The 24,904-nt window shown below is 54.1% G+C and overlaps 1 protein-coding gene across 3 annotated transcripts in view; it reads left to right on the top strand.

Moving 5' to 3' along the window:
• RRBP1 (ribosome binding protein 1) overlaps positions 1-24,904 on the top strand; it is a 62,640-nt gene that overhangs the window by 17,917 nt on the left and 19,819 nt on the right. For 2 of the 3 annotated variants that reach the window (XM_040637959.1, XM_040637957.1), the window contains exons 2-5: positions 4,871-6,740; positions 19,509-19,657; positions 20,916-21,038; positions 24,650-24,802. In XM_040637959.1, the coding sequence (XP_040493893.1) occupies positions 4,892-6,740; positions 19,509-19,657; positions 20,916-21,038; positions 24,650-24,802 (2,274 nt within the window). In that variant the 5' untranslated portion in view covers positions 4,871-4,891. The remainder of the gene's footprint in view (positions 1-4,870; positions 6,741-19,508; positions 19,658-20,915; positions 21,039-24,649; positions 24,803-24,904) is intronic. The other variant, XM_040637958.1, reaches the window with a different exon arrangement.

Raw genomic sequence — 24,904 nt, forward strand, 5'->3', positions numbered from 1 at the left:
GATATTAACTGAACTTGGTGTGGTAATCATTTATATATGTGTGTGTGTGTGTGTGTGTGTGTCAAGGCATTGTGCTGTACACCTTAAACTTACACAGTTCTGTGTGTCCTATCTCAATAAAACTGAGTGGAAAAATGAAATTAAATTAGCACTTAAAAATCAGCTCTCTACCCCCCTTCCCCCCACCGCCAAGAACAGATCTGGAAACACCAGATCTTGACAGTTTTACAGGCAGGTTCTACCAAACCCACAAAGAACCGGGGGAAGGGGACCCTCCTTATTAGCTCATTTTATGAGCTGAGAGTGACCTTGCTACCAAGATCACATAAGAACGGGGTCATGAGAATGACCCCTGATTTTTCTCACAAGTACACAGGCAAATCTCACATTAAAAAAAAAAAAAGTGAACAAACCAAATCTAGTGATATATTAAAAGAGAAAAGGCCCAACGTCAAGAAGCGTTTATGCCATCCGAACCATCTGTGAGTTCACATTAGAATATATATTATTGTGATTCAACCCATTTCAGATTAGAGAAAATGTCAAATGATGAAGAAAAAGCATTTGCTAACATTCAGTACCCAATTATTGAAGAAGAGGAAAAGGTAACTAGGAATTCAAGATAGCTTAACTTGACGTCTCTACCAAAAAACCTATGGTCCACATGGCATCTGATAGAAGTGGAGGTACAGAGATGAGCCCAGTCGGCCCCCCTCCAAGCCTGATCAACACTGCTTTCAGAGTCCTGTGACACAACAGCTGGGGTGGTAGGAAATGGATGGTGACAGTATTTTTCACAATATTTAGAAACCTGTAGGAGATGGGGGACGCTTGGGTGGCTCAGTCGGTTAAGCGTCTGACTCTTGATTTCGGCTCAAGTCATGATCTCAGGGTCCTGAGATGGAGCCCTGTGTCCAATTCCGCACTGGCCATGAAGCCTGCTTAGGATTCTCTTGCCCCCCCCATTCCTCCCCCCTTCTCACGTTCTCCTCTCTTTAAAAAAAAAAAACAAAAAACTTAGGAGATAGTCCTGATGTGGCCATATCTGCTAGGGTCTCTGATTTATTGTCACTCTGTTTTAGTTCTGTACTTTCCTGGTTGGTCACCTTGTGCGTAGAAAGTGCATCTGGAGACTTGCTCTCTTGGACACCCGCCCCGCACATCCCTGCCCCACGCATCTCCGTGCACCTGCACGTGGCCCACAGCAGAGCAGTTGCTTAGCAATGAGACCCGGCCCCAGGGGATGCTGTTGGGGGTCTCTTCACAAACTGTCTCCAAATCCCAATTGCCAAATTGGCCTGAACTGGCCAATGTGGATTGGGTGGGTTGGGCCACACGAACTAGCAGATGTTTACCATGTCTAAAGAACTGAGGGCTTCTACTCACATTTCCTCCTGAATCCTTACCCCCAAGGAACAGAAGAAGAGCCATTCTCTCAGGTCCCTCAAGGTGGGTCAGTGAGTTTCAGCCGGCGGAGCCTGGGAGTGGTCCCCGAGCCTCCAGGTGGCCACCTGCTTCCTTCCCTCCCAGGGCCTCAACCTTTCTGCGCTACGCTCTGAAGCGTACTGGCAATAATAAGCAAAAGCACATAGTTCATAGACGTGTCCCGAAGCAACAGAACATAGGTTCTTTGTGGTCAGGGCATATAAGATGTGGAGATTTCGGAAGCAAAGCCCAGAATGCTGGTCTCGAGAGCAGGCGTGGGAGGCATCCCCAGCTTTCTCACGCCTGTGAGGCTGGGCTCTCTCCGTGCTGTTTCTGCCCCACCCAAGCCAACTGCAGAGCGGCTGGACGGCTGGCTTTCCCTTAGCTTTCCTTGCATTTGTGCTGATATGGCCCTCGCCGTACATGTTTCAGTGTATTACTTCTCAAGACTAGGGCTTTTCATTTTCCTGTGAAAGATTTCTTTTAAAGAAATTCTAACTCAGGAATTAGTGGGAATAGGATTTCTTTTTAGAGCAGCCCGTTCTGCAGAACTTGGAAGACACATTGTGCTGCCATCAAGCATACATTTGTGTGTGCGGCGGAGGAAGAATATTCTCCCCAGCTAGCTTTTCTCGAGTCTCTGCTCCCAACAGAGGATATATTTTTGTATCCCATATTGGCCTAACTTGAGGAAGATTCAAGGCGATTTTTTCAACCATGGCTCTTCTGCCTCCACCACAAGGCTGCCCCGATCCCACAGTGCTCAGTGGGAAACAGAGCCTGCTTTGTAGGAGTCTGGGGACCGCGTCGCGCGGGGACCCTGCTGCAGCTCCCTGGGAGACGGCCCTTTGAGGGTACAGTTGTTGAGAAGCCACTTGGGGCTTATCGAGTGACCTAGGCCCCTGGCATCATGCTGCCTCGGAAGAGGGGGAGTGTGTCAGAGGACTTTTGTCATCAGAATAGATGACTACAGTGATTGGAATGTAGTGTCTGTACCTGGATGTGTCTGTGTTGGCAGTTTTGAAGAGGTCCTTGTGAGGACCCAGTTTGAGTTGGTGGACACCCACCAAGAAATGGAAGCTGACCATAGAACGTTCCAAGCCTTCTTGTCCCTGCCCTTCCATCCACTGGATTCCTCTAGGGCTGAGCAGGGTGCAGTTTCCTTTCTGATACCTCATTTATGAGTGTGTTCCTGGAAGGGCTCATTTGGGACAGCCTGTCTTGAGGGCGCCTGGCAGTGGCTCACACAGTCAGAACCCATGGCCAAGGGTCAGAATCCACTTGCCCAGGATTCGAAGGCTCCATGGATCCACCTCGCACTTGACCCGTGGAGGTTATGGCTGTGATAAAGAGGCTCCCCCCGCCCCGCCCCGGTCCTGCAGCCCCAGGGTGATAGTCTGGGAGAAGTAATGTTAACAGCCACAGCTGGCTGGGGGGGGGGTACAGTCAGGGGAACGCGTGCTGTGGAGGTTTTGTCAGGAGCCCCTTAAACTCTGTTCCAGCAAGGGGCTTATTTAGAAAGCCACAGTGAAATTGTGTGTGTGTGTGTGTGTGTGTGTGTGTGTGTGTGTGTGCTGTGATGAGAATGATTCTTCTTTGAACCTAATGCTGAGACATTTAAAACAGTCTCTTCTCAGGCCCTTCTTTAAAATGCCCTATGGTCAGAATTTGGATTTTGTGATTTTTGAGAAATTCCCACTCTCTTGCCCTCCTCCACTTCCCATGGAGAAGGAATCTCAACTGACAGGCCTGGACCTGGCCTACCTCAAGGTCTAGAGATTTGGGGGGCGGGAGTCATGCCAGGAAGGGGGCCTGTTAACCTCTCTCCTGCTCCCTCCACCCTCTTTCCACTTTCACTTACCCGCCTTCTTACACTTGCATTTTGTTCACTAATTCCATCATTGCTCCTCTTTAGGGGGCCTAGGATCTGTGTAGAGGACTGGGAATGGGATAGTAGCATCAACATTAGTTGATAAAAGATGAGTGCATCCAAAGAAGTAAGCCTCTTTGGGTTCCTCACTGAAGTCGGACCCAGCCTGGGCTGGCAGCCAGAAAGCCGTGGACTCTGGTCCATGGGCAGTGAGAGGAGGTGGCTCATGCTCTTGGTTTGGAGAGTGTCATCAGGCAAAGGGCTCTCTCCCTGGGGTGAAGATTGGGTCTGGTGACACCATTTTCCCTCCCTCTTTGCAGCCTGCAGACATGAAATTCCAAACCTGGGGTCTTTTATTTGGTGTACTTTCTAAGATTTCCTGTTTCCTGATGTGCAAATTGCAAGTTCTGCCCCCCCCCTTTTTTTTTGTGAAGGCGGGAGGGGAAAAGGAGAGGGAATCTTAAGCAGGCTCCATGCCCAGCACTGAGCCCGCCTCACAACCCTGAGATCATGACCCGATCTGAAATCAAGAGTCCAACCCTCACCCGACTGAGCCACCTAGTACCCCGCAAGTTCTGTAACTCTTTAGGAACTATCCTGAAGGCCATTTTTTCTCAACAAATTTTTGATCACTTTTCAGGATTCTGAAGGTTTGTCTCTGACCCTGGGTCACTGTGTTTATCACAGCACTGGGGAAGGGAGACAACAGAGTAGAGATGGTGTGCCAGGGGCCTGCTGGCCAGAATGCATGCAGCTAAAAGCCTGTAGAAAGACTTGGTTTGGTTTACGTGGTATTTTTTTTAAAAATCCGTTGATTTCACTTTGAAAAAAAAAAGATTTCTAGCTTAATTTGAAAAAGCAAAAGATCTCTCAACACGGCATTCAGCATTTCTACAACAATCAGCTATGGCTGGGTGACACTTTCCCCCTAATTTACTTGCCACAGTCCTCACCATTCCCCATTGTCTTACCCCTGGCCCGGGCTTGTGTTTATGTGCATCTTTGATCCCTGCAATGGAGAATCTCTTGAATTGGGATTGTGGTTTCTGAGTCTCTAGGGTATTATGTGACCAGACCTGCACTCTGCCATTCCTCTGTTGCTTCCTATCCTAGCACTAATGGGGGCTGCTCATACCTTGCATAAAAACTCACTTCTGGGGGTGCCTGCGTGGCACAGTCAGTTGAGCATTTGACTCTGGGATTTGGCTCGGGTTGTGATCTCAGGGTCATGAGATCAAGGCCCCCGTGATGCTTCAGGATCTTGAGATTGAATCCTGCGTCGGGCTCCGCATTCCGCACAGAGCCTGCTTAAGTTTCTCTGTACCCCTCCCCGCATGAGCACGTGCTCGCTCTCTCTCTCAAATAAATAAATCTTTTTTAAAAAAAAGTGCCTCACTTCTAGAGAGGGGCAGGAAGGAATGTATGGACGTCAGAGATGGCTGGAATTTGTTTCTTCTTTGACTTTATCAGTCTGAAGAATTAGTGAAAGCTTAAGTTTGGGGGTAGGGATGAGGATGGAAACTGTCAAATGCTGCCGTTTCTGCAAAAAGTAATCTACATGTATGTATTTGGCAGGTGAAAGGAAGGCAAGCCAGGATGGATATTTACGACACTCAGACCTTGGGGGTTGTGGTCTTCGGTGGATTCATGGTCGTTTCTGCCATTGGCATCTTCCTTGTGTCAACCTTCTCCATGAAGGAGACGTCCTACGAAGAAGCCCTGGCCAACCAGCGCAAGGAGATGGCGAAAACTCACCACCAGAAAGTGGAGAAGAAAAAGAAGGAGAAAACAGTGGAGAAGAAAGGAAAGACCAAGAAAAAGGAAGAGAAACCTAACGGAAAGATACCTGACCATGACCCAGCCCCCAATATGACCATCCTTCTCAAAGACCCAGTGCGGGCACCCGCAGTGGTCGTGGCTCCAACCCCAGTCCAGCCCCCCGTGGTCATTGCCCCCGTAGCCACGGTACCAGCCATGCCCCAAGAGAAGCTCGCCTCCTCGCCTAAGGACAAAAAGAAAAAGGAGAAAAAAGTGGCAAAGGTGGAACCAGCAGTCAGTTCTGTAGTGAATTCCATCCAAGTTCTTGCCTCCAAGGCTGCCATCTTAGAAACTGCTCCTAAGGAGGTGCCTATGGTGGTTGTGCCCCCAGTGGGTGCCAAGGCCAGTACCCCAGCCACCAGCACTGGACAGGGCAAAAAGGCAGAGGGAGCCCAGAACCAGGGCAAAAAGGCAGAAGGAACCCCCAACCAGGGCAAAAAGGCTGAGGGGGCTCCCAACCAGGGCAAAAAGGCAGAGGGAGCCCAGAATCAGGGCAAAAAGGTAGACGTGGCCCCGAACCAGGGGAAAAAGGCAGAGGGGGGCCAGAATCAGGGCAAAAAGGCAGAAGGAACCCCCATCCAGGGCAAAAAAGCAGAAGCAGCCCCCAACCAAGGCAAAAAGACAGATGGGGCCCCCAACCAGGGCAAAAAGGCAGAGGGAGCTCCCAACCAGGGCAAAAAAGTAGAGGGGGCCCAGAATCAGGGCAAAAAGGCAGAAGGGGCACAGAATCAGGGCAAAAAGGCAGAGGGGGCCTCCAACCAGGGCAAAAAAGAGGAGGGGACCCCAAACCAGGGCAAAAAGTCAGAGGGGAGCTCCAATCAGGGCAAAAAGGTGGAAGTGGTCCAGAACCAGAGCAAAAAGGTAGAGGGAACCCCCAACCAAGGCAAAAAGGCAGAGGGGGCCCAGAACCAGGGCAAAAAGGCAGAGGGGGCCCCCAACCAGGGAAAAAAGGAGGGAACCCCAAACCAGGGAAAAAAGGCCGAGGGGACCCCCAACCAGGGTAAAAAGGCAGAGGGGGCCCCCAACCAGGGAAAAAAGGAGGGAACCCCAAACCAGGGAAAAAAGGCCGAGGGGACCCCCAACCAGGGTAAAAAGGCAGAGGGGGCCCCCAACCAGGGAAAAAAGGAGGGAACCCCAAACCAGGGCAAAAAGGCCGAGGGGACCCCTAACCAGGGCAAAAAGGCAGAGGGGGCCCAGAATCAAGGCAAAAAGGCAGAGGGGGGCCAGAATCAGGGCAAAAAGGCAGAGGGGGGCCAGAATCAGGGCAAAAAGGCAGAGGGGGGCCAGAATCAGGGCAAAAAAGCCGAGGGGGCCCAGAATCAGGGCAAAAAGGCAGATTCGGTTGCTAATCAGGGCACAAAGGCAGAGGGTGTTGCAAGCCAGGGGAAAAAAGCAGAGGGGGCATCCAATCAAGGCAAAAAGGCAGAGGGAACCCCGAACCAGGGCAAAAAGTCAGAAGGGTCCCCCAACCAGGGCAAAAAGGTGGATGCGTCTGCCAATCAGGGTAAAAGGGCAGAGTCAGCTCCTATACAAGGCAAAAATGCAGATATGGTTCAGAGCCAAGAGGCACCAAAGCAAGAGGCTCCTGCAAAGAAGAAGTCTGGTTCAAAGAAGAAAGGTGAGCATGGTAAGTAGTTCTGACTTCTCTGTCAGCATGGAGGGGAGAGCTATCTCTTAATGGCTTATGGATTCCCTGTGGGGGAGCCATATGTATCAGTTAGCTGTTGCCACAACAGAGCTGTGTAACAAACATTCCAGAATTCGGTAGCTTACACCAGCAGTCATTTATTCTTGTTCATGCTTCTGTTGAATTGGCTGAACGTTGACTAATCTGGGCTGTCTCCACTGAGTGGCTCATGCTGCAGTTTAACTGAGTTTGGCTCCTTGCTGCAGGTCAAACCTCAGTCTGTTGCACATGTGTTCCTTCTGGGCTGTCCAGCCTGAGGCTTCAGGGATTCTGGAGGGCAGAAGCCCTTCTCATGGTGATGGCAGAGCTGTAAAAGGACACATTTCAAACCAGCATCCTATTGGCCTGAGCAGGTCATGTGACTGAGCCAGCGTCAGGGGCAGGAAGCCTACTGTCTCCAGTGGGATGGACTGCCACGTGATGTTGGAAAAGGTGTGAGTAGGTGTGAGGAATTAGGAATAGTAATTCCATCCACCACGCAGTCTGGAACACTTCTGTGTCTTGGCGGATCTTTCTTAGAGGCCTGACTGCATTCTGCCAGTCTGTTCTGTTGCTTAGCTCACCTGGTACTCATTTCTGTATGTTTGTTATACGAATAATGGTAGGGTGTTTTTAAGGAGCAATGGCATCCACGCCCACCCCACCCCCTCTTCCCTACCCCAGTTACTTAATGGGTCATTTTATGTACTTGTCAGGTAATACAGAACCTTAATTTTCTGTTATCTTTTTAGTGCATATTACTAGAGAAATTGGGCCAGTGAGTTCCGGTTTCATGTTCATCATTCATTTGGTATGGTAGTCTTATGTTTTCTATTCTTTCTTTCTTTCTTTTTTTAAAAGTCTTTGACTAGGGGCTGCTGGCTGGCTCAGTCAGTAGAGCATGCGACTCTTGATCTCTGGGTCATGAGTTCAAGCCCCATGTTGGGCATGGAGCCTAAAAGAAAAGACTTTGACTAGTCGTGAGTTGATTTGGAAAATTAATTGCATTCGTCTCAATGAGGTATTTGGGGGGTCTGAAATGTGTGGGTCTGTGCTGGGTAGCCCTGTGTTTTTAGCTGGGTTTCCCTTTCTTACCCCTTGGTGAAGCTACATTCACTTTTTTGGGGTTTCCTCCTCCCCCCAACTTTTGGGGGGGCATTTGCTCAGGCAGCACCCTTTTCCTTGTGAGGAGACCCTGTGCTGTGTGAGCAGCTTCGGGCTCCTGCCAAGGGTCAAGGATCAGCCCACCTGGCCGCACAGGTCAGCTCAGCCTCTCAAAGCCCTTTGAAAGTCCAAACGTTCAGCCTCTGTCCGCCTTCGGAGGGAGGGCACACTTGCCTTGTCTTTGAAGTGATGTTCCACTTTAGAGAGCCTTCTTTGGAGGACGACCTAACTTTCTGACCTGTGTGAGCCCACACGGCAGCTTGTTGCCATAAGAGAAAATTCTAACAGAGAAAAGAAAAACTATGGGCCAGGATAAGAAAGATGAAATATTAGGGAATGTGGCCAGTTCACCTGAAGCTGGCATTTGACTGATTTTTGATTGATTTGAATGCTGCCTTAGATAGCCCCATGTGACCAGCCCTCGACTCCAGCTCTCTGGTGCCCACAGTTCAAACTTCATGGCCTTGGAGCCCTCCCGGACCCGAGTCAAGGTGTCCTCTATGCAGAGAAGGAACTCCTTTCCTCACCTGTTCCACACCAGTCATCAGGCGGCATCCCCCCATCAGCCAAGTCCCCCGAGATTCTGGATGCCCAGGGCCAGCCAGCCCAAGTTGTGTGCGCAGGACCCTGGAGAAATTGGGGGTGGATAGGCCGTGGACAGACGCACAGAAGCTCACCCGCAGCTAGGAGACAAGGTCAAAGGCAGACGGCCAGGGCTGACTGCAGCCTCTCAAGCCAAGGGAGGAAAGTGGGACGTGCGGTATAACTGCATGAAAAGAGCATGGGCTGCTTCCCATTCACCAACACGGTCATGGCTGCAAGATCATAGCCACAAACACTAAATATGAGTCTGATTAATTCTGGAACATGAAACTCCACGTATGAGACGTCATCGCAATGGAAGAGTGAGCCCCATTCCATAAGCCACTGGGAAAATCCACGCTGTCCATGGAAGTGTTCCTCAGACCTTCAGTCTCCATAGCTTCTGGCTAATTGGAAACATGGATTTGCTGGAGAGGCAGGAATATCGCCACAGGTGACTGAAGGCTCCCAGAGTGGAGAAGGGCCTGGATGGCTTATCACTGACTCTGACCTCAGAGTGCATCCTCCGAGCAAGCCTTGAACTGCGTGTCTGTATTTGGGAACACCAGACCCCCAGACCGAGGACAGAAGCACACCCTGCACTCATCCCCCCCTCGGGCCCACGGTCCTTTCCAGACCAGAGATGCAGAGCCGCTGGAAGGCAGGCATTACGGAGACACACCACCTTGCCCTTCATGCCACCCTGGCAGTGGCTCAGCGGTCCTTACCACTCCCCTCCCGCCCCGCCCGCCCCTACCTTGCAAGGTGTGGTCCTGGGACCAACAGCATTAGCATCTCCTGGAGCTGGTTAGAAATGCAGAGTCTCAGGCTCCAGCCAGAACTACTGAGTCAGACTATCTTAACAAGTTCCCCAGGTGATTCATGCGCCTGGTAAAGCTGGAGAAGCGCTGCACTGAGGGAAATTTCCACTATTTCTGAACACACGGACTATTTCAGGAGCTTCGTGGTGTTGGCGCAGAGAGTGGCCTGCATTTACCCTGGGGGTGGGGGTGGGGCTCCGATATGGCTTTACTCGCCAACCACAGGAGCACAAGGCTGAGATCACACAGGGCACACTCAGGAAAATGAAAAATACAGTACAAGACAGTTTTTGCCCCATGTCTCTAGACTCTCAGACCCCCCCGAAGAATAAAATAATTCACCTTTCAGGTATCCTGTCAGCTGCACATGATACCTTGCGTGGCTGGCTTTTCATTCTGGGTCTGGCTGACCAGCCCATGTGGCTATTTTTGCGGCCAAGTGTCCCATTCTGGCCTTTGCAATTTTCTCATTGCAACATCAGAGTGACATCCAGTCTCCTGTCATCCACGCTGATCCATATTCATTTTGGCTATCTTTGATATTTCTAGGGTTTGATTTCTTTTTAAATTAAATCTAACTCATCCAGACCTTACATTTTTAGAGGGGTCCAGTCTAAGCAGACTCTTTCAAATCTTGAACATGCTACCCAACATCAGAACATTTCTTCTCCCCATTGACATGACACTCCCTCCCCTCACTGCTCCGTAGTCACCTGGGGCCAGTGGCTGCCTTCCTTGAACGGTGCAAGGAAGAATATCTCCATCTGCACAGTCGCTTCTGTTGGACAATGCTCTTCTAAACCAGAGCCACCAGGAGAGGGGCAGCCTGTGGGAATGAGCACATCTTTGCAGCTCTGTGTTGGCACCACGCAGCTCATCCCATGCTTTGTTCTGTCTGCGTCCTGAGTGGAGTGGGGGTAAGCCCCCCATTGTCCTCCACATGCCAACACTATGCGACAAGTGAGGTCATGGAGCCTGCGACCGGCCCACGACACACGACAGATCAGCAGCAAAACCTGCCCTGGAGCTGGGGAGGTACCACAGACAGGGGTGTGTCCTCAGTTGTCCCCAGGTGGGCCCAGCAGGGTCCTCGCTGACAGGCACCCCAGAGAGAGACCAGGCAGGTGCGGAGGCGGGCCCAGGACATGCTTCTGCAGGCCCAAGTTGGAACTCTTCCAGAACTTCTGATTGTTTTTCCTACAAGAACAAATCAGGGCTGTGTGGCAGGTTTTTACCACTTGTCTGTGGCCAGATTTGACAGTGAACACCTGCCTTCCTCATCCAGGCTTTGAAAACGTATTATTGTATAAATACGTCCTTCCAGCAAGCAAAATACGAACAATAGAGAAGCACGGAAGGTGAAAAACAGTCTGTCCACTCCATGCCTCTCACCACCCGTTCCCGGGGGAGCCTAGGAGATGTTCTGCTCATCACATTGGCACACCCTGTTGGAGCCTGCGGGGCACACAGCTTGGGAGCTTGCCTTGCTTCCCAGGGTGCTGGTGACACCGTTTCGTACCGTACCTACGGGGCTGCTGCTTCTGCTCCGTCCCGCTCCACAGCAGGGATGTCTCATTCATTTATTCAAGTGTCTCATTTATTTAAATAGTATACAGTTTTTTCTCAAAGATTTATTATTATTATTTTTTTATGATTTGAGAGAGAAAGAGGGCAGAGGGGCAGAGGGAGAGGATCTCCAGCAGACTGCATTCTGAGTGCAGAGCCCGAGAGGCGGGGCTCGATCTCACGACCCTGAGATCGTGAGCTGAGCCAAAAGCAAGAGTCGGACGCTCCCCTGACTAAGCCACCCAGGCGCCCCAAGGGTGTGCAGGGCTTTTGCCGCCACAATTAATGCCGCAGTGACGTATGTGTATTATAGCGCAAGCATCTCTGTAGATATGTCCTCGCTAAGTAAAAGGGCAGGAACGCCTTTAATTTGGGAGAACAGTGCTACATCGCTCCCCCAAGACATTTCACGATTTCCTGTTCTCGCAGAGTGATGAGAGGCCCGCACGCGTGTTTTCCAGAGCCTTGCACCTGACTTCACAGCTCCCGTGGTGCTATAGGAATGGTGATCGCTTCAGGGGAGCATTAGAAACCTAGGTGTGCAATAAAGAGAAGGCACTTGCTTACGAAACAGAAGGCACAGATTCCTCTCTTACTGTTTGCAGAAGAGGGCACTCAGGGAACCGCAGGGAAGTGGACATTTTCCCAGAACTGAAGCTCCCGAGTGTGTGCAGCCCGGTTACAGGCCTCCATGGGTTCGTTCTCGTGCGTGGTGTTTATTAGGAAAAGCCGCGGCGCTCTTAACAGGAAGTATGTGGTGTACATGGTGGTGGTTTCTTGAAAATCTGGTTTTGCCCTCGGGCTCCGTCTTTGCCGGCCGCGTACTTCTGCAGCCTGCCTGCCGTGGGCCGCGCATGCGGTAATGGGCAGGTAAGCGTAGGCTTTTAGGCGAGCCCTTTCATCCCAGCACCTGGAAGGGAGTCCAGATTCGTACAGGGCAGGCCTGGCCCCCAGATAAACCAACGACAGACTTGGGGAACATGGGGTGCCCACCTGCACGCGCTCCAGACCATCCTGCTTCTGCTGGAGCTAGGCATGAGCGCTGTTGCTACGGAGTGGGGCCCTTCCCTCCTGCACTGGCTTCACCCCGACCCTCTTCCCCGTCTGCAGCCTGCTTGCTCCGGGGTTGGAAGGCCACTGAGTCCGGGCCCAGGGGATGCTGGCCAACCTGCAGAAGGTAGAACACACTCTCAGACACCCCACAATGACCTTGTTCCACACACATGTCTGTGTGGGAGAAAGACCCTCTTAGGGAGCAGGACTATGGGTAAATGTCAGTATCTTTCCTTTGCCCTTCTGCACTTCCCAGTTTTTTCATTACATGCATTATTTTTTAAATGGAAAAGAAAAAAAACCTCCATTATTTGTCTGTAAGTCAAATAAACAGGCACTCGTTGTACCAAAGTGGAACTCCTCACCTTTCAGGTACTGTGAGGCAGCCCAGCCCTGACCGTAGGTCCCCTGAGCATTTTCCGAGTAGCAGAAAGGAGCGTCTGCTCCTTCAGGGGTCCGGGTCGAGGGAGGAAAGTGGCCAGTTCTTATCAGGCACATCCCAGCCCCTGGGTGCCCAGTGTGTGGTCATGAACCAAGCTGAGATGAAAAGTTAGTGGCTCCTGTTCACATCTGTGAACCTGGCAGGGCCCTAGGGGGGCCGCTCAGCTCCATATGGAAACCCCCCCCAGAGCAGGCAAAAATGCACAAATAGGATCATGTTCTGTAATCTAACAAAGCAGGGGTCACCAGAGGTCAGGGGAGATGGGGAAGAATTTTCAGACTTACTAGGGAAGCTTAGCAGGGGCCATCATCTTAAACCATGTGACTTGATAGGAGTGACACCCCTTCCTTCCTACAATCCCATCCCCCCCCCCCAGCACCTCCCACAATGACCTTCTTGCACTATGCGCTTGCTGGGTCGCCACCAGGAATGTGATGCTATTGTTCTCAACCACATGTTTGGTTAGGCATACGGTTTATGAAACTCCTTTTCATGGACTTGTAGCTTTACCTGCTTTTGCAAAAGCAGAAACCAAAGTTCAGCTCTCTTTTGAGACTTCCCAGAAATCACATGGACAGCAGATGGTGGCAGGGACAGCCTCAAGCCTTGGTCCCTCCGTCTGAGGCCCCTCTCAGGGCAGGCCCAGCCCACCTCAGCAGCCTCTCTTCAGCCCCTTAGGGCTGAAGTACAGACAGTTGTGTATGGAGATTAGGTTTAATAGACTTTTCTTTCGAACTTAGTTTTTCAGGGTTTGAAGCTTTGAAATCTCTTTGGGGCTTCTGAGCCTTTATTCGCTTTCCATGTAAGTTCTTCAAACCCAACTTTTCTTTTTTGGAAGAACAAGAACGTCCCTTAGGGAAGGAGCCGAATCAGTATGGCACTGCCATGTCTTAGAGAAGTTGCTGGATGACATTCTTCTGGAACTCTCCATTCAGTCATCTAAAAACATGGCGGCACTGGGGCTCCCATGGCCGCCCTCAGGCAGCTGTGGTCAGGAAGCCTACAGGTGCACAGATCTTGTCTTTTCTTCAGGCGTGAGCTGAAATCTTAATTGTCATTTAAGGAAGGCGTGTTCTCCTTGGACCAGCTACTGTGCCCGAGGAAGCCCATGGAAGGATCTTGCCCAGAGGTCCTATGGGGCTTGTCTTTCTTTAAGAAATACTGTGATGTTTTTCTTTTTTTTCTTCCAGATATAAACTTGATTTTGTTGAAATTTGGGAGGAAAAAAGTATAATGAGAAAAAGTCATTTATAGGGTTTTTTAATCCCATGAGGCATTATTAAATGCACCACCTCGCAGATTTGCTAACAGATTACTTTTTTCTCCAAAGGAAAAGGCCTGATTCAAAGGCCCCAAATTGGGCTGCTCTTAACATTATTTGTACTTCGCTCCATGCGGTTAAAACACCAGATGTTAGTGTCTGTGGTGGTCAGGAGTCCAGTGTGGCTGCTGCTCCGGGGCCTCTATCAGATTGTGGGGGCAGAGCAGCCCCTGGGCAGTGGCAGGCTTTGCAGCCTGAGCTGGGCTTAGGGTTGGCTGCGTGTGTGCGTGCGTGCTGTCTGGGAGCCGCAGCCGCCGCCTCCAATGCATTCAGTGGATTTTACAACTGGGGCCTTGCGAGGGCTGCTTTCCTGCTAACTCAGGAGGACCCTTTGCAGCCTCCGTCCCCCAGTGTGAGGCTAGTGAAGAGACTGCAGACAAACTGGCCAGTCCCACGTCTATAGAGACAGGTGTGCCTGCCGGCTTCTCTGATTATGGTTTTGGCGGTGGGGGGGTTCCCTCTGTGTTTGGGGCCAGCGGGAGTCAGGGGCTCATCTTCGTCTCTGTCAGATGGTTGCTTGTGCAGTGGTGAGCTTCAAGGAGGCACAGGGGAGCCCCATCTCGGGCCCTAGGGCCTTCGACCCAAGTTTGGCTCAGGTGGTTGGGAATGTCAGGGCCTGGCGGTCTCCCCAAGGTTGGGGTCTGGCTTCCTGTTGTGGGAGCCACTTGGGGGCCCCTGGCCGACACTGTTGGGGTGGCACTCGTGCAGAGTCTGCTGTGTGTGTCTGAGACAGGCCTGCAGCACTGGTCTGGATGTTCCCTGAGCAAATGAATGTTTTTGCCACTGGAGTTCTCCCCCAGGCCCCCAGACCTCACCCCGGTGGCACGTTCCACTGCCAGAGTCCCTGGATTGCCACCTGGGCCTCTGTCCCCCCAGCTCAGCTTCCTTGGCGCCCTTGGGCCGGGTGCCTGGCCCTGGGCTCTTCCCTCCTCTACCCCAGCCTCCGGGCCTGTCCCCGAGGTGTCCTGAAATAACATTTCCCAGTCACAGACCTTTCTCCCTACTGGCGTTGCTCCTTGCCTATGAGATAGACTCCAGATCCTTGGGGACCGTGAAGACGTGGACCTGCTCTAGTCTCCCTTCCCTCTGCTCTGAATAGCGAGGCCCTTGCAAGCCTCGCTGCCTGTCCTTGGTGCCCCCACTTTGCGCCAGCCCTCGCCTTCTCCTTACCCAGCAGTGCTTGGCTAAAGCATCCCCTGCTTCGAAATCTTTCCCGGCCCCGCCGCCGCTTCTTGGCAGCACGCCCTCCCCATGTTCCCTTTGTATAGGTGTGCTGCATCGTTGCCGCACGTCCCGTGTCTCCCCTGCCTCTTAGCTGGCACCTCCGCCTCGACCTTTCCAGGCCCAGCAGTTTGCTGACTGCCGGGTACACAGGGTAGCATACTTTGGGGACGGAGACCGTGGGGACCGGCCCGCCCTGGGCAACCTGCGCCAGCTGGAGCCTTGTGGTGGGCTGTTGCAGGGCCTGGGCCACGATCCCCTCACTGGTGAGCAGCTGTTGGCGCCACCCTGTTGGTTGACTTAGCTGGACGTGAGCCGTGCAGGAGCGTTCCAGTAACCGGACACCGGAGGGGCTGCTCCCGACACGGCACCGGGCTGTGGAGCCCCGTAGGGTCCCTAGCACCGACCCCTGGCCGCTGGGGATCCCGGTAGTTGTGCGAAGAGAAAACTCCCCAGAGGACCCCGTCGCTGACGGTGAGAAAGAGACTGCTAAGTGCCTGTTTAATTTTAGGTGACTAAAGCTCGCAGCAGGGTCACAGAAGGGCGCCTCGTTTGGAATTTGAGGTGTTACGCACATTATCCAGTGCTGCGTGCTCCTTGGCGGGGGGCCCGGGGAGGCAGAGGGCTCCTTGCTTTACGTAAACATGCTGTCCCTTTCACCTCACAAGAGGGTGCAGACGGAGCCGTGCACCCTTGCTTCGCAAACATGCAAGGCGGGAGCCCCAGGGTGTGTGGGCTGTGCCGCCGTATGCGGGGCTGGCTCCTGGGCACCACCTTTGCCTGACTTCTCTGTTCCTTTGATGGGAGTCGGAGGAAGGGCAGAGTTGCTTTAGCCCCCCTGAGTCCCTCCCTACGTTCGCTGTCTGTTCCGGGGGCGGGGTGGGGTCAGGGTCTGGGACCCTCGTGTGACTGGGGCTTGAAGGTGGCTGTGCTGGTTCATTCTGCAGGGCTTTTTATGCCAGCCAGTGTTCCAAACATGTTGGGATTTAGTCTTTGCAGCAAGGCTGTGAGAGAGGAAAGATTGATTATTACCCCCATTTTGCAGATGTGGAAACTGAGGCCAAGGGAGGTGAAGCAACTTGTCCAAGGATGCACAGGCAGACAGGAGCTGAGCTGCAGTTTGAGCCCAGGCCACCTGACTCAGGGGCCTTGTTAAGGCCATGGTAGTGTCCCATTGCCCAAGGGCAGAGGTGACCTGCAGGCCAGACCTGGCCGCAGATGTGTGTGTTCAACCCCACAGTGGTTTGATTTATTTATTTTTCATTGAGGTAGCTGTCAGCACTAAAGGTCAGGAGACAACACATAAAAATCTCGTTTCTGGCTCTCCCTGGCAAGTCCGCACCTCTTGAGAGTTCTGGCCCAGAACCCATGGGAGCCATCCCCTAGAGGTGAAGGAACATGTCCAAGGCCCCCTCGCTCAGGAGGCTGCCTCCTGAGTCAGATCAGTGCCATCCTTGAAGGGCCTGGCCGCTGGGGCTGTTCACTGGGTCTCCTGCCATCGGATGGGTCTGGATTACTTCAGAGCCGTGAGATACGGGTCCTGTCTCTCCACTCTGCTTTCCTGCTGCATCCTTCTTCCTTGAGGCCTCCCTGCTTGTCCATTCCTGGTATTTCAGACTCAGTGGAGGTGGGTAAAGTGCGGGGCTGTAGGAGCAGGCCCTCAGGGAGCTGGCCTCACTAGGGTTCACCGCCTCATGGTCTTTAGCAAGTCGGTGGCTCAACAGACAAGACATTGGTCTTTGACAAGTTTATTTTAGTGCCTTAAGATTTCACAATGCCAAGGGTTGTTTCTAGTCTTTGAGTATTTGCTGGAGATATGCAATGCACCAGCACGTGTTAGCTCCTGTTAGCACGTTAGTTGGTGGGAGTCAGCGTGCCCATTTCCCAGGAACAGGTACCAAAGTGAGCTTAGTGCCACGGGTTTGGTGAGAGGATCTTGAAACGCAGAAGTAAATGCAATTCACATGGAGTCCCGAAGTTCTGAGTTCTACTTCCAAGTACTTTTTTGTTTCATTTTTACTTCCCCTGCTTTGGGGAGAGTAAAGATGACACCATTCTTACCTAGAAGACTTAATGAAAAATTGTGTAGTTGTGGCTCTGAATATAATTTAAAAGATAGTGTTCATATGAATACAGGGAAGGCCCTGGAAGTTTCTGTGGGGAGATCAGTCAAGGGGCAGGGGAGAGTTCAATTTTGCCGTACGTAGTTTTGGATTGTTTCACTTGTTCAAGGTTTCATGACTTGGTTCACTGAAAGAGCTAATAAAATTTAATAGAATTAGGTTAGAAAGTTTGTATCAAGGTGAATGGCACTCACAGAGTACTCTTGGAAACGTTCTGGGGTCCATCTCCCTGGCCCTCCAGGAGGGCACACGGTCTGTGGAGACCACGGGGGTACGTCTGTGAGGAAGCAGCTCGATGGCAAAGCATAGCTCCCCTATCTAGATGCCTCCCTCCCTGCCCAGCAGTGCTAGGGACTACAGGGGCCTCGAAGGAAGGGTTTGTTGACCATCCTTCTAGGCGAGGCTTCAAGAGAGGCCTGAACCCACGGTCAGTTTGAGGCCTCTGTAAGGGCAGGGGGCCGCCAGGGCTTCCGCAGGCCATGCTTGGTGGTGGTGGGGGGGGGAATAGGAGTAGCCCGCCCCGTCCAGTAGAAATACAGTGTGAGCCACACGTGTGAGCTCTCTCTGTAAATCTGACTTCCCTAGCAGCCACATGAGAAAAGGCAAACAAGAAGCAAAGAGAGTTCATTTTAGTGATATATTTTATTCAACCCAGTTTACCCCAAGTACTATAATTTCAACAGGCCATCGATACAGAAAATTATTACAGATATTTTACGTTCTTTTTCCCCCCATACCAAGTCTTCAAAACCTGGGGTGTACTTGCATTTTGTAGCACACCTGGGTTCACGCCAGCCGCGTTTTAAGTGCCCAGGAGCCCCGTGTGGCTGACAGCCGGTGTGTTGGGAGAGCACACGAGTAGACCTTTCCTGAGTCAGGAAGGGACACTGTGCAGGGGTCGGCCTCAGAGGGGCTGTCCTGCCCTGTCTGACTCCAGCTGTGTCTTTGAGAGAGTGGACATCCCTCTTCTGGAAAACCTTGGCAGTAAGCATCTGTCTACAGGCTGAGGAGGAAAAGCAGGGGGGCCTGTAAACCAAAATGCTAACAGTGGGGTTTTCTTCCAGTAGTGAGCTTGAGAGCGGGGCTTGGCTTTGTTTTTGGCTCGGCCATAGTCAGAAGACTTTTCCTAGTGTGTATAAGTTTACCACTAAAATTATTTTGTATGTGTATCTCAATGAAGAGAAGAAAGGCTGAAGGGAGAGTGCACCCCACCCCCCGCTTCATTTTCGTGACATCCTTGAGCTCTTCGGTCTTTCAGCGTGGTTATTTTTACTCTCCCCAGCTTCACCGGGGTAAGAAATTCTACAGCGAAGGTGCTCATAGCAACCAGCTCGCCCACGCCCCACATTCCCCCCATTAAGGTATCATGCTAACTGCTTTGACTTGCGATGAAAATATTGTGACTAGTCAGTGAAAATATTGTGACAGGCCAGAGAATTTAGGGTTGCCATGGAAACCTTCCCCATTCATTGTCCTCAGGGAGGGGGGCTTAGCCGAAGGTGCCTCGGCAGGTCGGCCTGTTTCTCTTAATGTCACTCCTCTGTGGCCCCCCCCAGTCAGTGGGCTGTGGGGCAGATCCGGGCATTTCAGGAGGGGTGCTGCCAGGTGGACCACCTCAGTTCACCTTGTCCGGTCTTCAAGGCTGCATGAGAGCCTGTACTGTGAGAGTGTATGTGTGTGTGTGTGTGTGCGCGCGCGTGCGCACTGCAGAAGTGACAAGTGGCTGTTGGCACCTGACTCTCTGCCCTCTAGCAGGTCACTTATGGACTGACAAGGAGGCAGGCCCATTGTGAAAAGAACCCAGCCCAGCCTCCCCTCTCCTAAAACCCGCTGTAGGCCTCATGAAGCCAGAAATAGTGTTTGAACCCGGATGTGTGGGAAGAGCCTTCTTTTCCCCGGGACCACAGAGATGCAGCCTAAGAGACATGAGTCTTTGCCTTCCGTCCTTCTCTCATGACCACGGGGTTGTGGCTCTGGGGTCTGTGTAAGGGGCCATGGGACCGTCGGACTTGGTCATGGCAGGGGGCTAACCCTTGCTGGGCCATGTAGGGCGAGAACTGGACCAAGCAGTTTGCTGGAAAAAGAAGGAAGGGAAAAAAGCACCTTTGGGGAAAATATACCTTCTGCTCATTTTGATGATAAAATGGGGGGGGTCCTCCCCCAATCCAGGAAAACAGCCTTTCTTTCCTCGGGGACCTCTCTCCCTCTGTTCTCTTTGGTCAGTTGGGAGGATGGTGCAGGGACTCATAGTCTGGTCCATTTCTTAGTACTCCGAAAGAGCTTGGGATACCCAAGCAGGCTCTGCCCTCAGCCTGCACAGCCCAGGCAGCTCGACAGTCCTCGGCTCTGCCTGGCCCCCGCTGCTTCGAGGCATAACCGACTTGGTTGCTGGCGTCTGAGGGTAAGTCTCTGGTCCTTCTCTCTCTCACGTCACAGGGCCCCCGGACTCCGACAGCCCTCTCTACCTCCCCTACAAGACGCTGGTCTCCACGGTTGGAAGCATGGTGTTCAACGAGGGGGAGGCCCAGCGGCTCATTGAGATCCTGTCCGAGAAGGCTGGCGTCATTCAGGACACCTGGCATAAGGTGGACCCACCCCCCCTTCTCTCCCCTTAGGGGCCAGCGAGGTGCAACACGTACCTGGTCCTGGGGCCCCAGCCTCCCCTGAGTGATCCCGTTGGGCTGGCTGCACGCAGCTTGCCAAGCCGCACAGAGGTCGTAAAATAGCCTTCGCTTGCCTCTCTTGGCAGAACCCTGCCACCCCTTGTCAGACACGGGGTGCATGAATCACCTCACGTACGCTTCGGCTTCTGCCTCAGCCCAGGCGCAGAAACAGGAAGGCCGTTACGGGCCGGGGCCGGGCTCTGTGTTCCACGCGCCTGAGGGTGAACATGGGAGCTGGGGCCCAGCTAGCTTGTGGCTGGGGCTCAGGTGCAGGACAGAAGGTGTAGGGACACCCTGCATGGCGGGGGGGCCCAGTGACGGTCTTGGAAGCACCTTCCTCTGCTGTCCCTCCTGCCACTGGGGGCCAGTTCAGAGGCTGGCGCCTGCCCTGTGGTGTTAGTGGCGGGTGAGCTGCTCCCAGGAGATGCCACATGGCACGTGTCTGTTCCTTATCCAGAGTCGGAACTGTAGGTAAGTTTGCTGGAGGATTTTGTGGCATCCTAGTGGTTAGTGATGTTGGGGGTGACCTGAGAGCCAGGCTAGTGACCCCTGCCCTGAGGCCAGTGGGGCTTACTCCCCTCCTGGCCCTCGCTGAGGTGGACACGACGAGCTATCAAGGGGAGCGCCTCCCTCAGTGAGCTTGGGGGAGGGAAGGGTGTCTCCTGGCCTGAGTGACTGGAGGAGGTGAGGAGGACTACTCCTCCAAGGAGACAGGCCTGGACTCAACCTCAGGCCACTATCCCCAGAGTAGACCTCCCCTCCCAAGGTCTCCACACTTCAGCTAGCAGCCTGCAACCTTCACACAGTTGTAGCTAAGGGGTGGGCACCAAGCCAGAGACGATGAGTCATTGCCCCTCAGTGGAGTAGGAAGAGGCCCTGGCCACTGTTGGTCCAAGTTAGTGGGAAACACCATGCTCCTAAAAACAAGCCCGGAGAACCAAAACTTTTGGTCTGGATAGCTCCTACGTGCAGTGGGCCTAGAGGCCTGGCAGCCTGGGTGGCTGAGGCCGGGGTGCCTTTCCCAGAAGTGTGTGGAGTCAGGATCGAACCAGCTCATCTAGAAGCCCCATGCCACTTGATCAGGCCCCTGCTCTCTTGTCATGGGTCCCAGTCTGATTGCTGAGGCGGGGGTGGGGGACGCGCGACCCCTCTGTTAACGCTGCTCTGTGGGCACTTCTAGGCCACTCAGAAGGGCGACCCTGTGGCAATTCTGAAGCGCCAGCTGGAAGAGAAGGAGAAGCTGCTGGCCACAGAGCAGGAGGACGCGGCTGTTGCCAAGAGCAAGCTGAGGGAGCTCAATAAGGTACGGCTGCATGCACGCCCTGTCCTGCGCACCCCCGGGCCGCAGCCGACGCTGCCCCTGGATCGTGGGCCGGCCTTCCCGCCTTGGCTCCTGCTGGGGCCTGCTGCCTTGTGACTGCCTCTCACACTGGTGCATATGTGGCGGCGGGGAGGCCTTCGCTGTCTGGGAGCTGATGACCTGGGGCTGGCTCGCCTCTAGCGGCCCTTATATAGCTGTGGGGGTGGCGGCTCCCCTCCCATGACCACATGACTGAGAGCGCGTGGACGTTAAGTCGGGGGTTAGGGCCCTGAGGTTGTCATGGGCTGTCTTTTTAGGGTACGCACCCTGAAAGGAGGTTGGGCCCAGCGGATCCAAGGTGGTTTTGTTGAGAATTAGAGCATAAACTCATGGGGAGGGGAGTGAAGGAGCTGCTCTTCTCCCTTTTCTGCTGTCTGTGGAGCAGACCTGCAGGGGAATGGCTGGCCGTAGTGTCAGGTGACGGCTTGCCACCCAGGTAATGCTTGTACTTCCTGAATGACGGTCATGGGTCCATGCTGCTGCCTTGGGCTGTGGGCGTCACTCAGGCTGTGTTGGGACACGTGGCACAAGGGGCCACCCCCCCTCGCCCCCTGCCACCCCTGTCAGAACTCACTGGGCTTTGTCCCTTGCCTCTCTCCTGAGGAGAGCCCTACGGGGCTGGTTACACCCAGTTCGAAAGCTGTCTTTTTCAGCAAAATTCTGTGGCTTGCTCTCGCCACTTACCTGCCTCTTCTGTCTGGGCAGGCCCAGGGAGATGGCCTAGGACTGGTGATGTCCCACGCGGTCTGGGCTGCAGCCCTTCCTCAGGGCCCCTCATCTGCTCTTTCTAGAGTAGTCAGAAACGAGGCAGCCTGAGTTTCTGACCTCAGTTGGAGGGACGCAGCCTGGAGCCAAACAGTGAAGTTTGTGTGGTGGGGATGGCAAGAGCAGAAACGAGCGTTTGGATGGTTACTCTTGGTCAATGCTCCGCCAAGGAGAAGAAAAGAAAAAGGCAGGTCTCTGTGGCCTTCCTTGGAGCTCAGTAGCCTTCTGCCCAGAGGACCCCATCATCTCTGTCAGGACTGTCCACACGCAGCCTTCACATGAGCCCGTCTCGGCTTGTTGGTCATTTGCAGGGTGGCTGGAGCCACTCGCCCTGCTCCCAGGAGTTGGCTGTGCTCCTCTCTGCCTCGGCTGGTGGTGTGCCATGGGCCGGGAGCATTTACGCCATGCAAAAGGGCCAGCCCTACAAATCACAGGCCTCCCACCTCCTGAGGGCCAGCTGGCCAGCACACCACTGGTTAAGTCTGTGGTTTCGGGGAGCCATTCTTCCGTATCCTCTTTCTAGACAAAGTGAGAATCCCTGTGAAATTTGTTGCCCCCCCCCCCCAAACAAAGTTCAAGTGAGAGGAAGTGGGATGGAGCATTCCCACAGCTGCTCGGCCGTGTGGTTGTCTGGCTGGTTCCTTATGCCTGCCCCCTTGAATTTCGGGTGAACTGGAGGTGTGATGAGTGAGTGGGTGCAGCTTCTGACAGTCACAGTGGCCTGTTTCTTCCCATTCCTGGGGTCTCCGGCCACCGTGGGCAGGGCAGTGGGTGCAAGGAGGGAGTGTACCCCGCGGGAGGCTCCTTAGATGCTGTCCCTTGTGCTGGACACTTACTGCTGCTCTCTCTCTCAGTGGTGGCCGCTTGACAAGATTTCCAAAACCACACTGGCAGCCCACGTGTGGACGCCGTCCCCACGTCCGGATGCATTCCAGCTCTCACCTGGCAGAGTAGCTCCCAGCCTGCCAGCTGCAGGGCTCTGTGAGACACGCAGGGACACCCCCTGGTGCTCCTGACCCATCGAGCTCCGAGGCGTCCAGCCAGGACCCTTCCCCTGACCACACCTCCCTCCCTGCAGCCCGAGAGGACCCTCTTGGGCTTCCGAGTGCTAACGTGTCCTGTGAGGGCCCTCTAAGCTCTGCCAGTGGCTCCTAATCCTCCAACCGGCGCCTGCACCCCTGAGCCCCCACCCCATCCACTCCCCCAACACGTAGCCCTTCGTCGTCACCCCTGGGCCTCTCCTCCTGCTTCTCCCTTAGGCTCAGATGCCTTTCGCTGTGTAATTGGCTGGAAATTTTCTCCTCATCCTTGAAGACTCTTTTGGCCTCTTTCCCTTGAGAAGCTTTCTAGAGCCCCGTTTTCTTCTCCCAGCACCACAGAGGTCATCACTGCGATCATGTGTCATTATAACTGTCCCCCTCAGCCTCGCAGGGCCAGCACACAGCTCAGAGGAAGCCTTCCCAGCCTTGGGTGACATATCTCCCCCAGGGCTCCATGAGGTCAGCTGTAAAATGGGGTTCGTGACCCCCATCTTACCGAGAGAATGGAGTGAGACACCCGCTCATGTCAGAGTGGATGCACAATGGTGGCCGCCTCTCCCGTTCCTATAGATAATCGGTGAAGTGTCCCTTGGCGTGGACCTCATGCTCCTGTGGGCTCTCCCCCTGGCAGGGCCAGGAAGATGATTATGTGAATGGTGAGGCCATGGGGTCCCAGATGGTCTCAGGAAAGGCCGGACACACACAACAGCTCTGGTGCCCAGTGGCCACCCCGTCAGCCTAGCTCCTCCCCTAGCCTCTGATTTGCTACCGTCCCAGACCAGGGGGAGACTCTGCCCCTTTGGGATGGGTCTCCCTGGCAGCCCCGGCCTGGAGAGAAGAGGATTTCCCACTTCTCTCTTCTCCTGCTCGGGGACAGAGCCTGGAATCCTATGAGATGCTTGGTCACCGTGGTCACCAAGGCCAGCTGGGCCCACACCAGGTAGTTGTCAGCCTGGCTGGAGGGCTGATGGACAGGGAGCACCCCCAGCCCCAGGGGCCTCTTGGCATCAGCCTTCCTCGAGCTGTCACCCTGCTTCCCATGGCTTCCGGCCATTGCCATTCTTTCAGGAATGACACAGACCCCAGCCAGCCCCTGTTCCTTGATCAGCCCTTCCCACTTTGTGCTCTGCCTCTGCCTAAGGCTTCAGGTCCCCAGGCCCAGCGTCCCGTGTTCGTCATGGGCAGCTGACGCTGAGCAGAGCAGGTGCTCCCTAGGCTGGTAGGGAGGACCGAGCAGCTGTGCTGGAGACCCAGGCCCTCCAGGAGTGGGGCCAACCCCCTAGTCATGGTGCGACGGGCATTGTCTCTTTCCCCACCCCAGGCATCAAGGCTCGTGCCTCTTCGGTCCTGATACAAGCACTCGAGTAGGGCGTTCCGGGGCCTCGATGTCTGGGACCCGGCCTAGCCAGGGTGTCCTCACCCCAGCAGGGCTGAGCCAGTAATCCAGGAGAGCGCAAGACTGTGTGGCGTGTTTACACACCTTCCTGCGTCCGCTACCTTCACGTGGCCAAGGCCTGACATCGAGCCCCCTACCGGTCAGGCTAGAAGGGTTTTCCGGGGACCCCTTGTTGTCTCCTGCCGGCTGTCTGCGGTGGCCGGCTTGGTGTGTCTGGGAAGTCAGGCAGAGGAGTCTCAAGCTCCCAGTCCCGGGTGATGAGGTGATGTCTGGGCTGTGAGGACGTTGGTCCCATCGGGCAAGCTCCCGCCCTCGCTCGCCTAACTGCCCCTCTGCCCTCGGCGCTGTCCTAGGAGCTGGCGGCGGAGAAGGCTAAGGCAGCGGCCGGGGAGGCCAAGGTGAAGAAGCAGCTCGTGGCCCGGGAGCAGGAGATCACAGCCGTGCAGGCGCGCATGCAGGCCAGCTACCGGGAGCACGTGAAGGAGGTGCAGCAGCTGCAGGGCAAGGTGGGCAGCGGCCGCGGGGCCCGGTCAGGGGCGCGTGGGCCCCGGAAGGCGCCGGAGGACGCCAGGGGCTGGGGGCGCGGGCTCCAGAGCCTGGTCTGGGTT

The sequence above is a fragment of the Ursus maritimus genome, unplaced genomic scaffold (genome assembly GCF_017311325.1).
Source record: "Ursus maritimus isolate PB19 unplaced genomic scaffold, ASM1731132v1 scaffold_22, whole genome shotgun sequence".
Classification (NCBI taxonomy): Eukaryota; Metazoa; Chordata; class Mammalia; order Carnivora; family Ursidae; genus Ursus; species Ursus maritimus.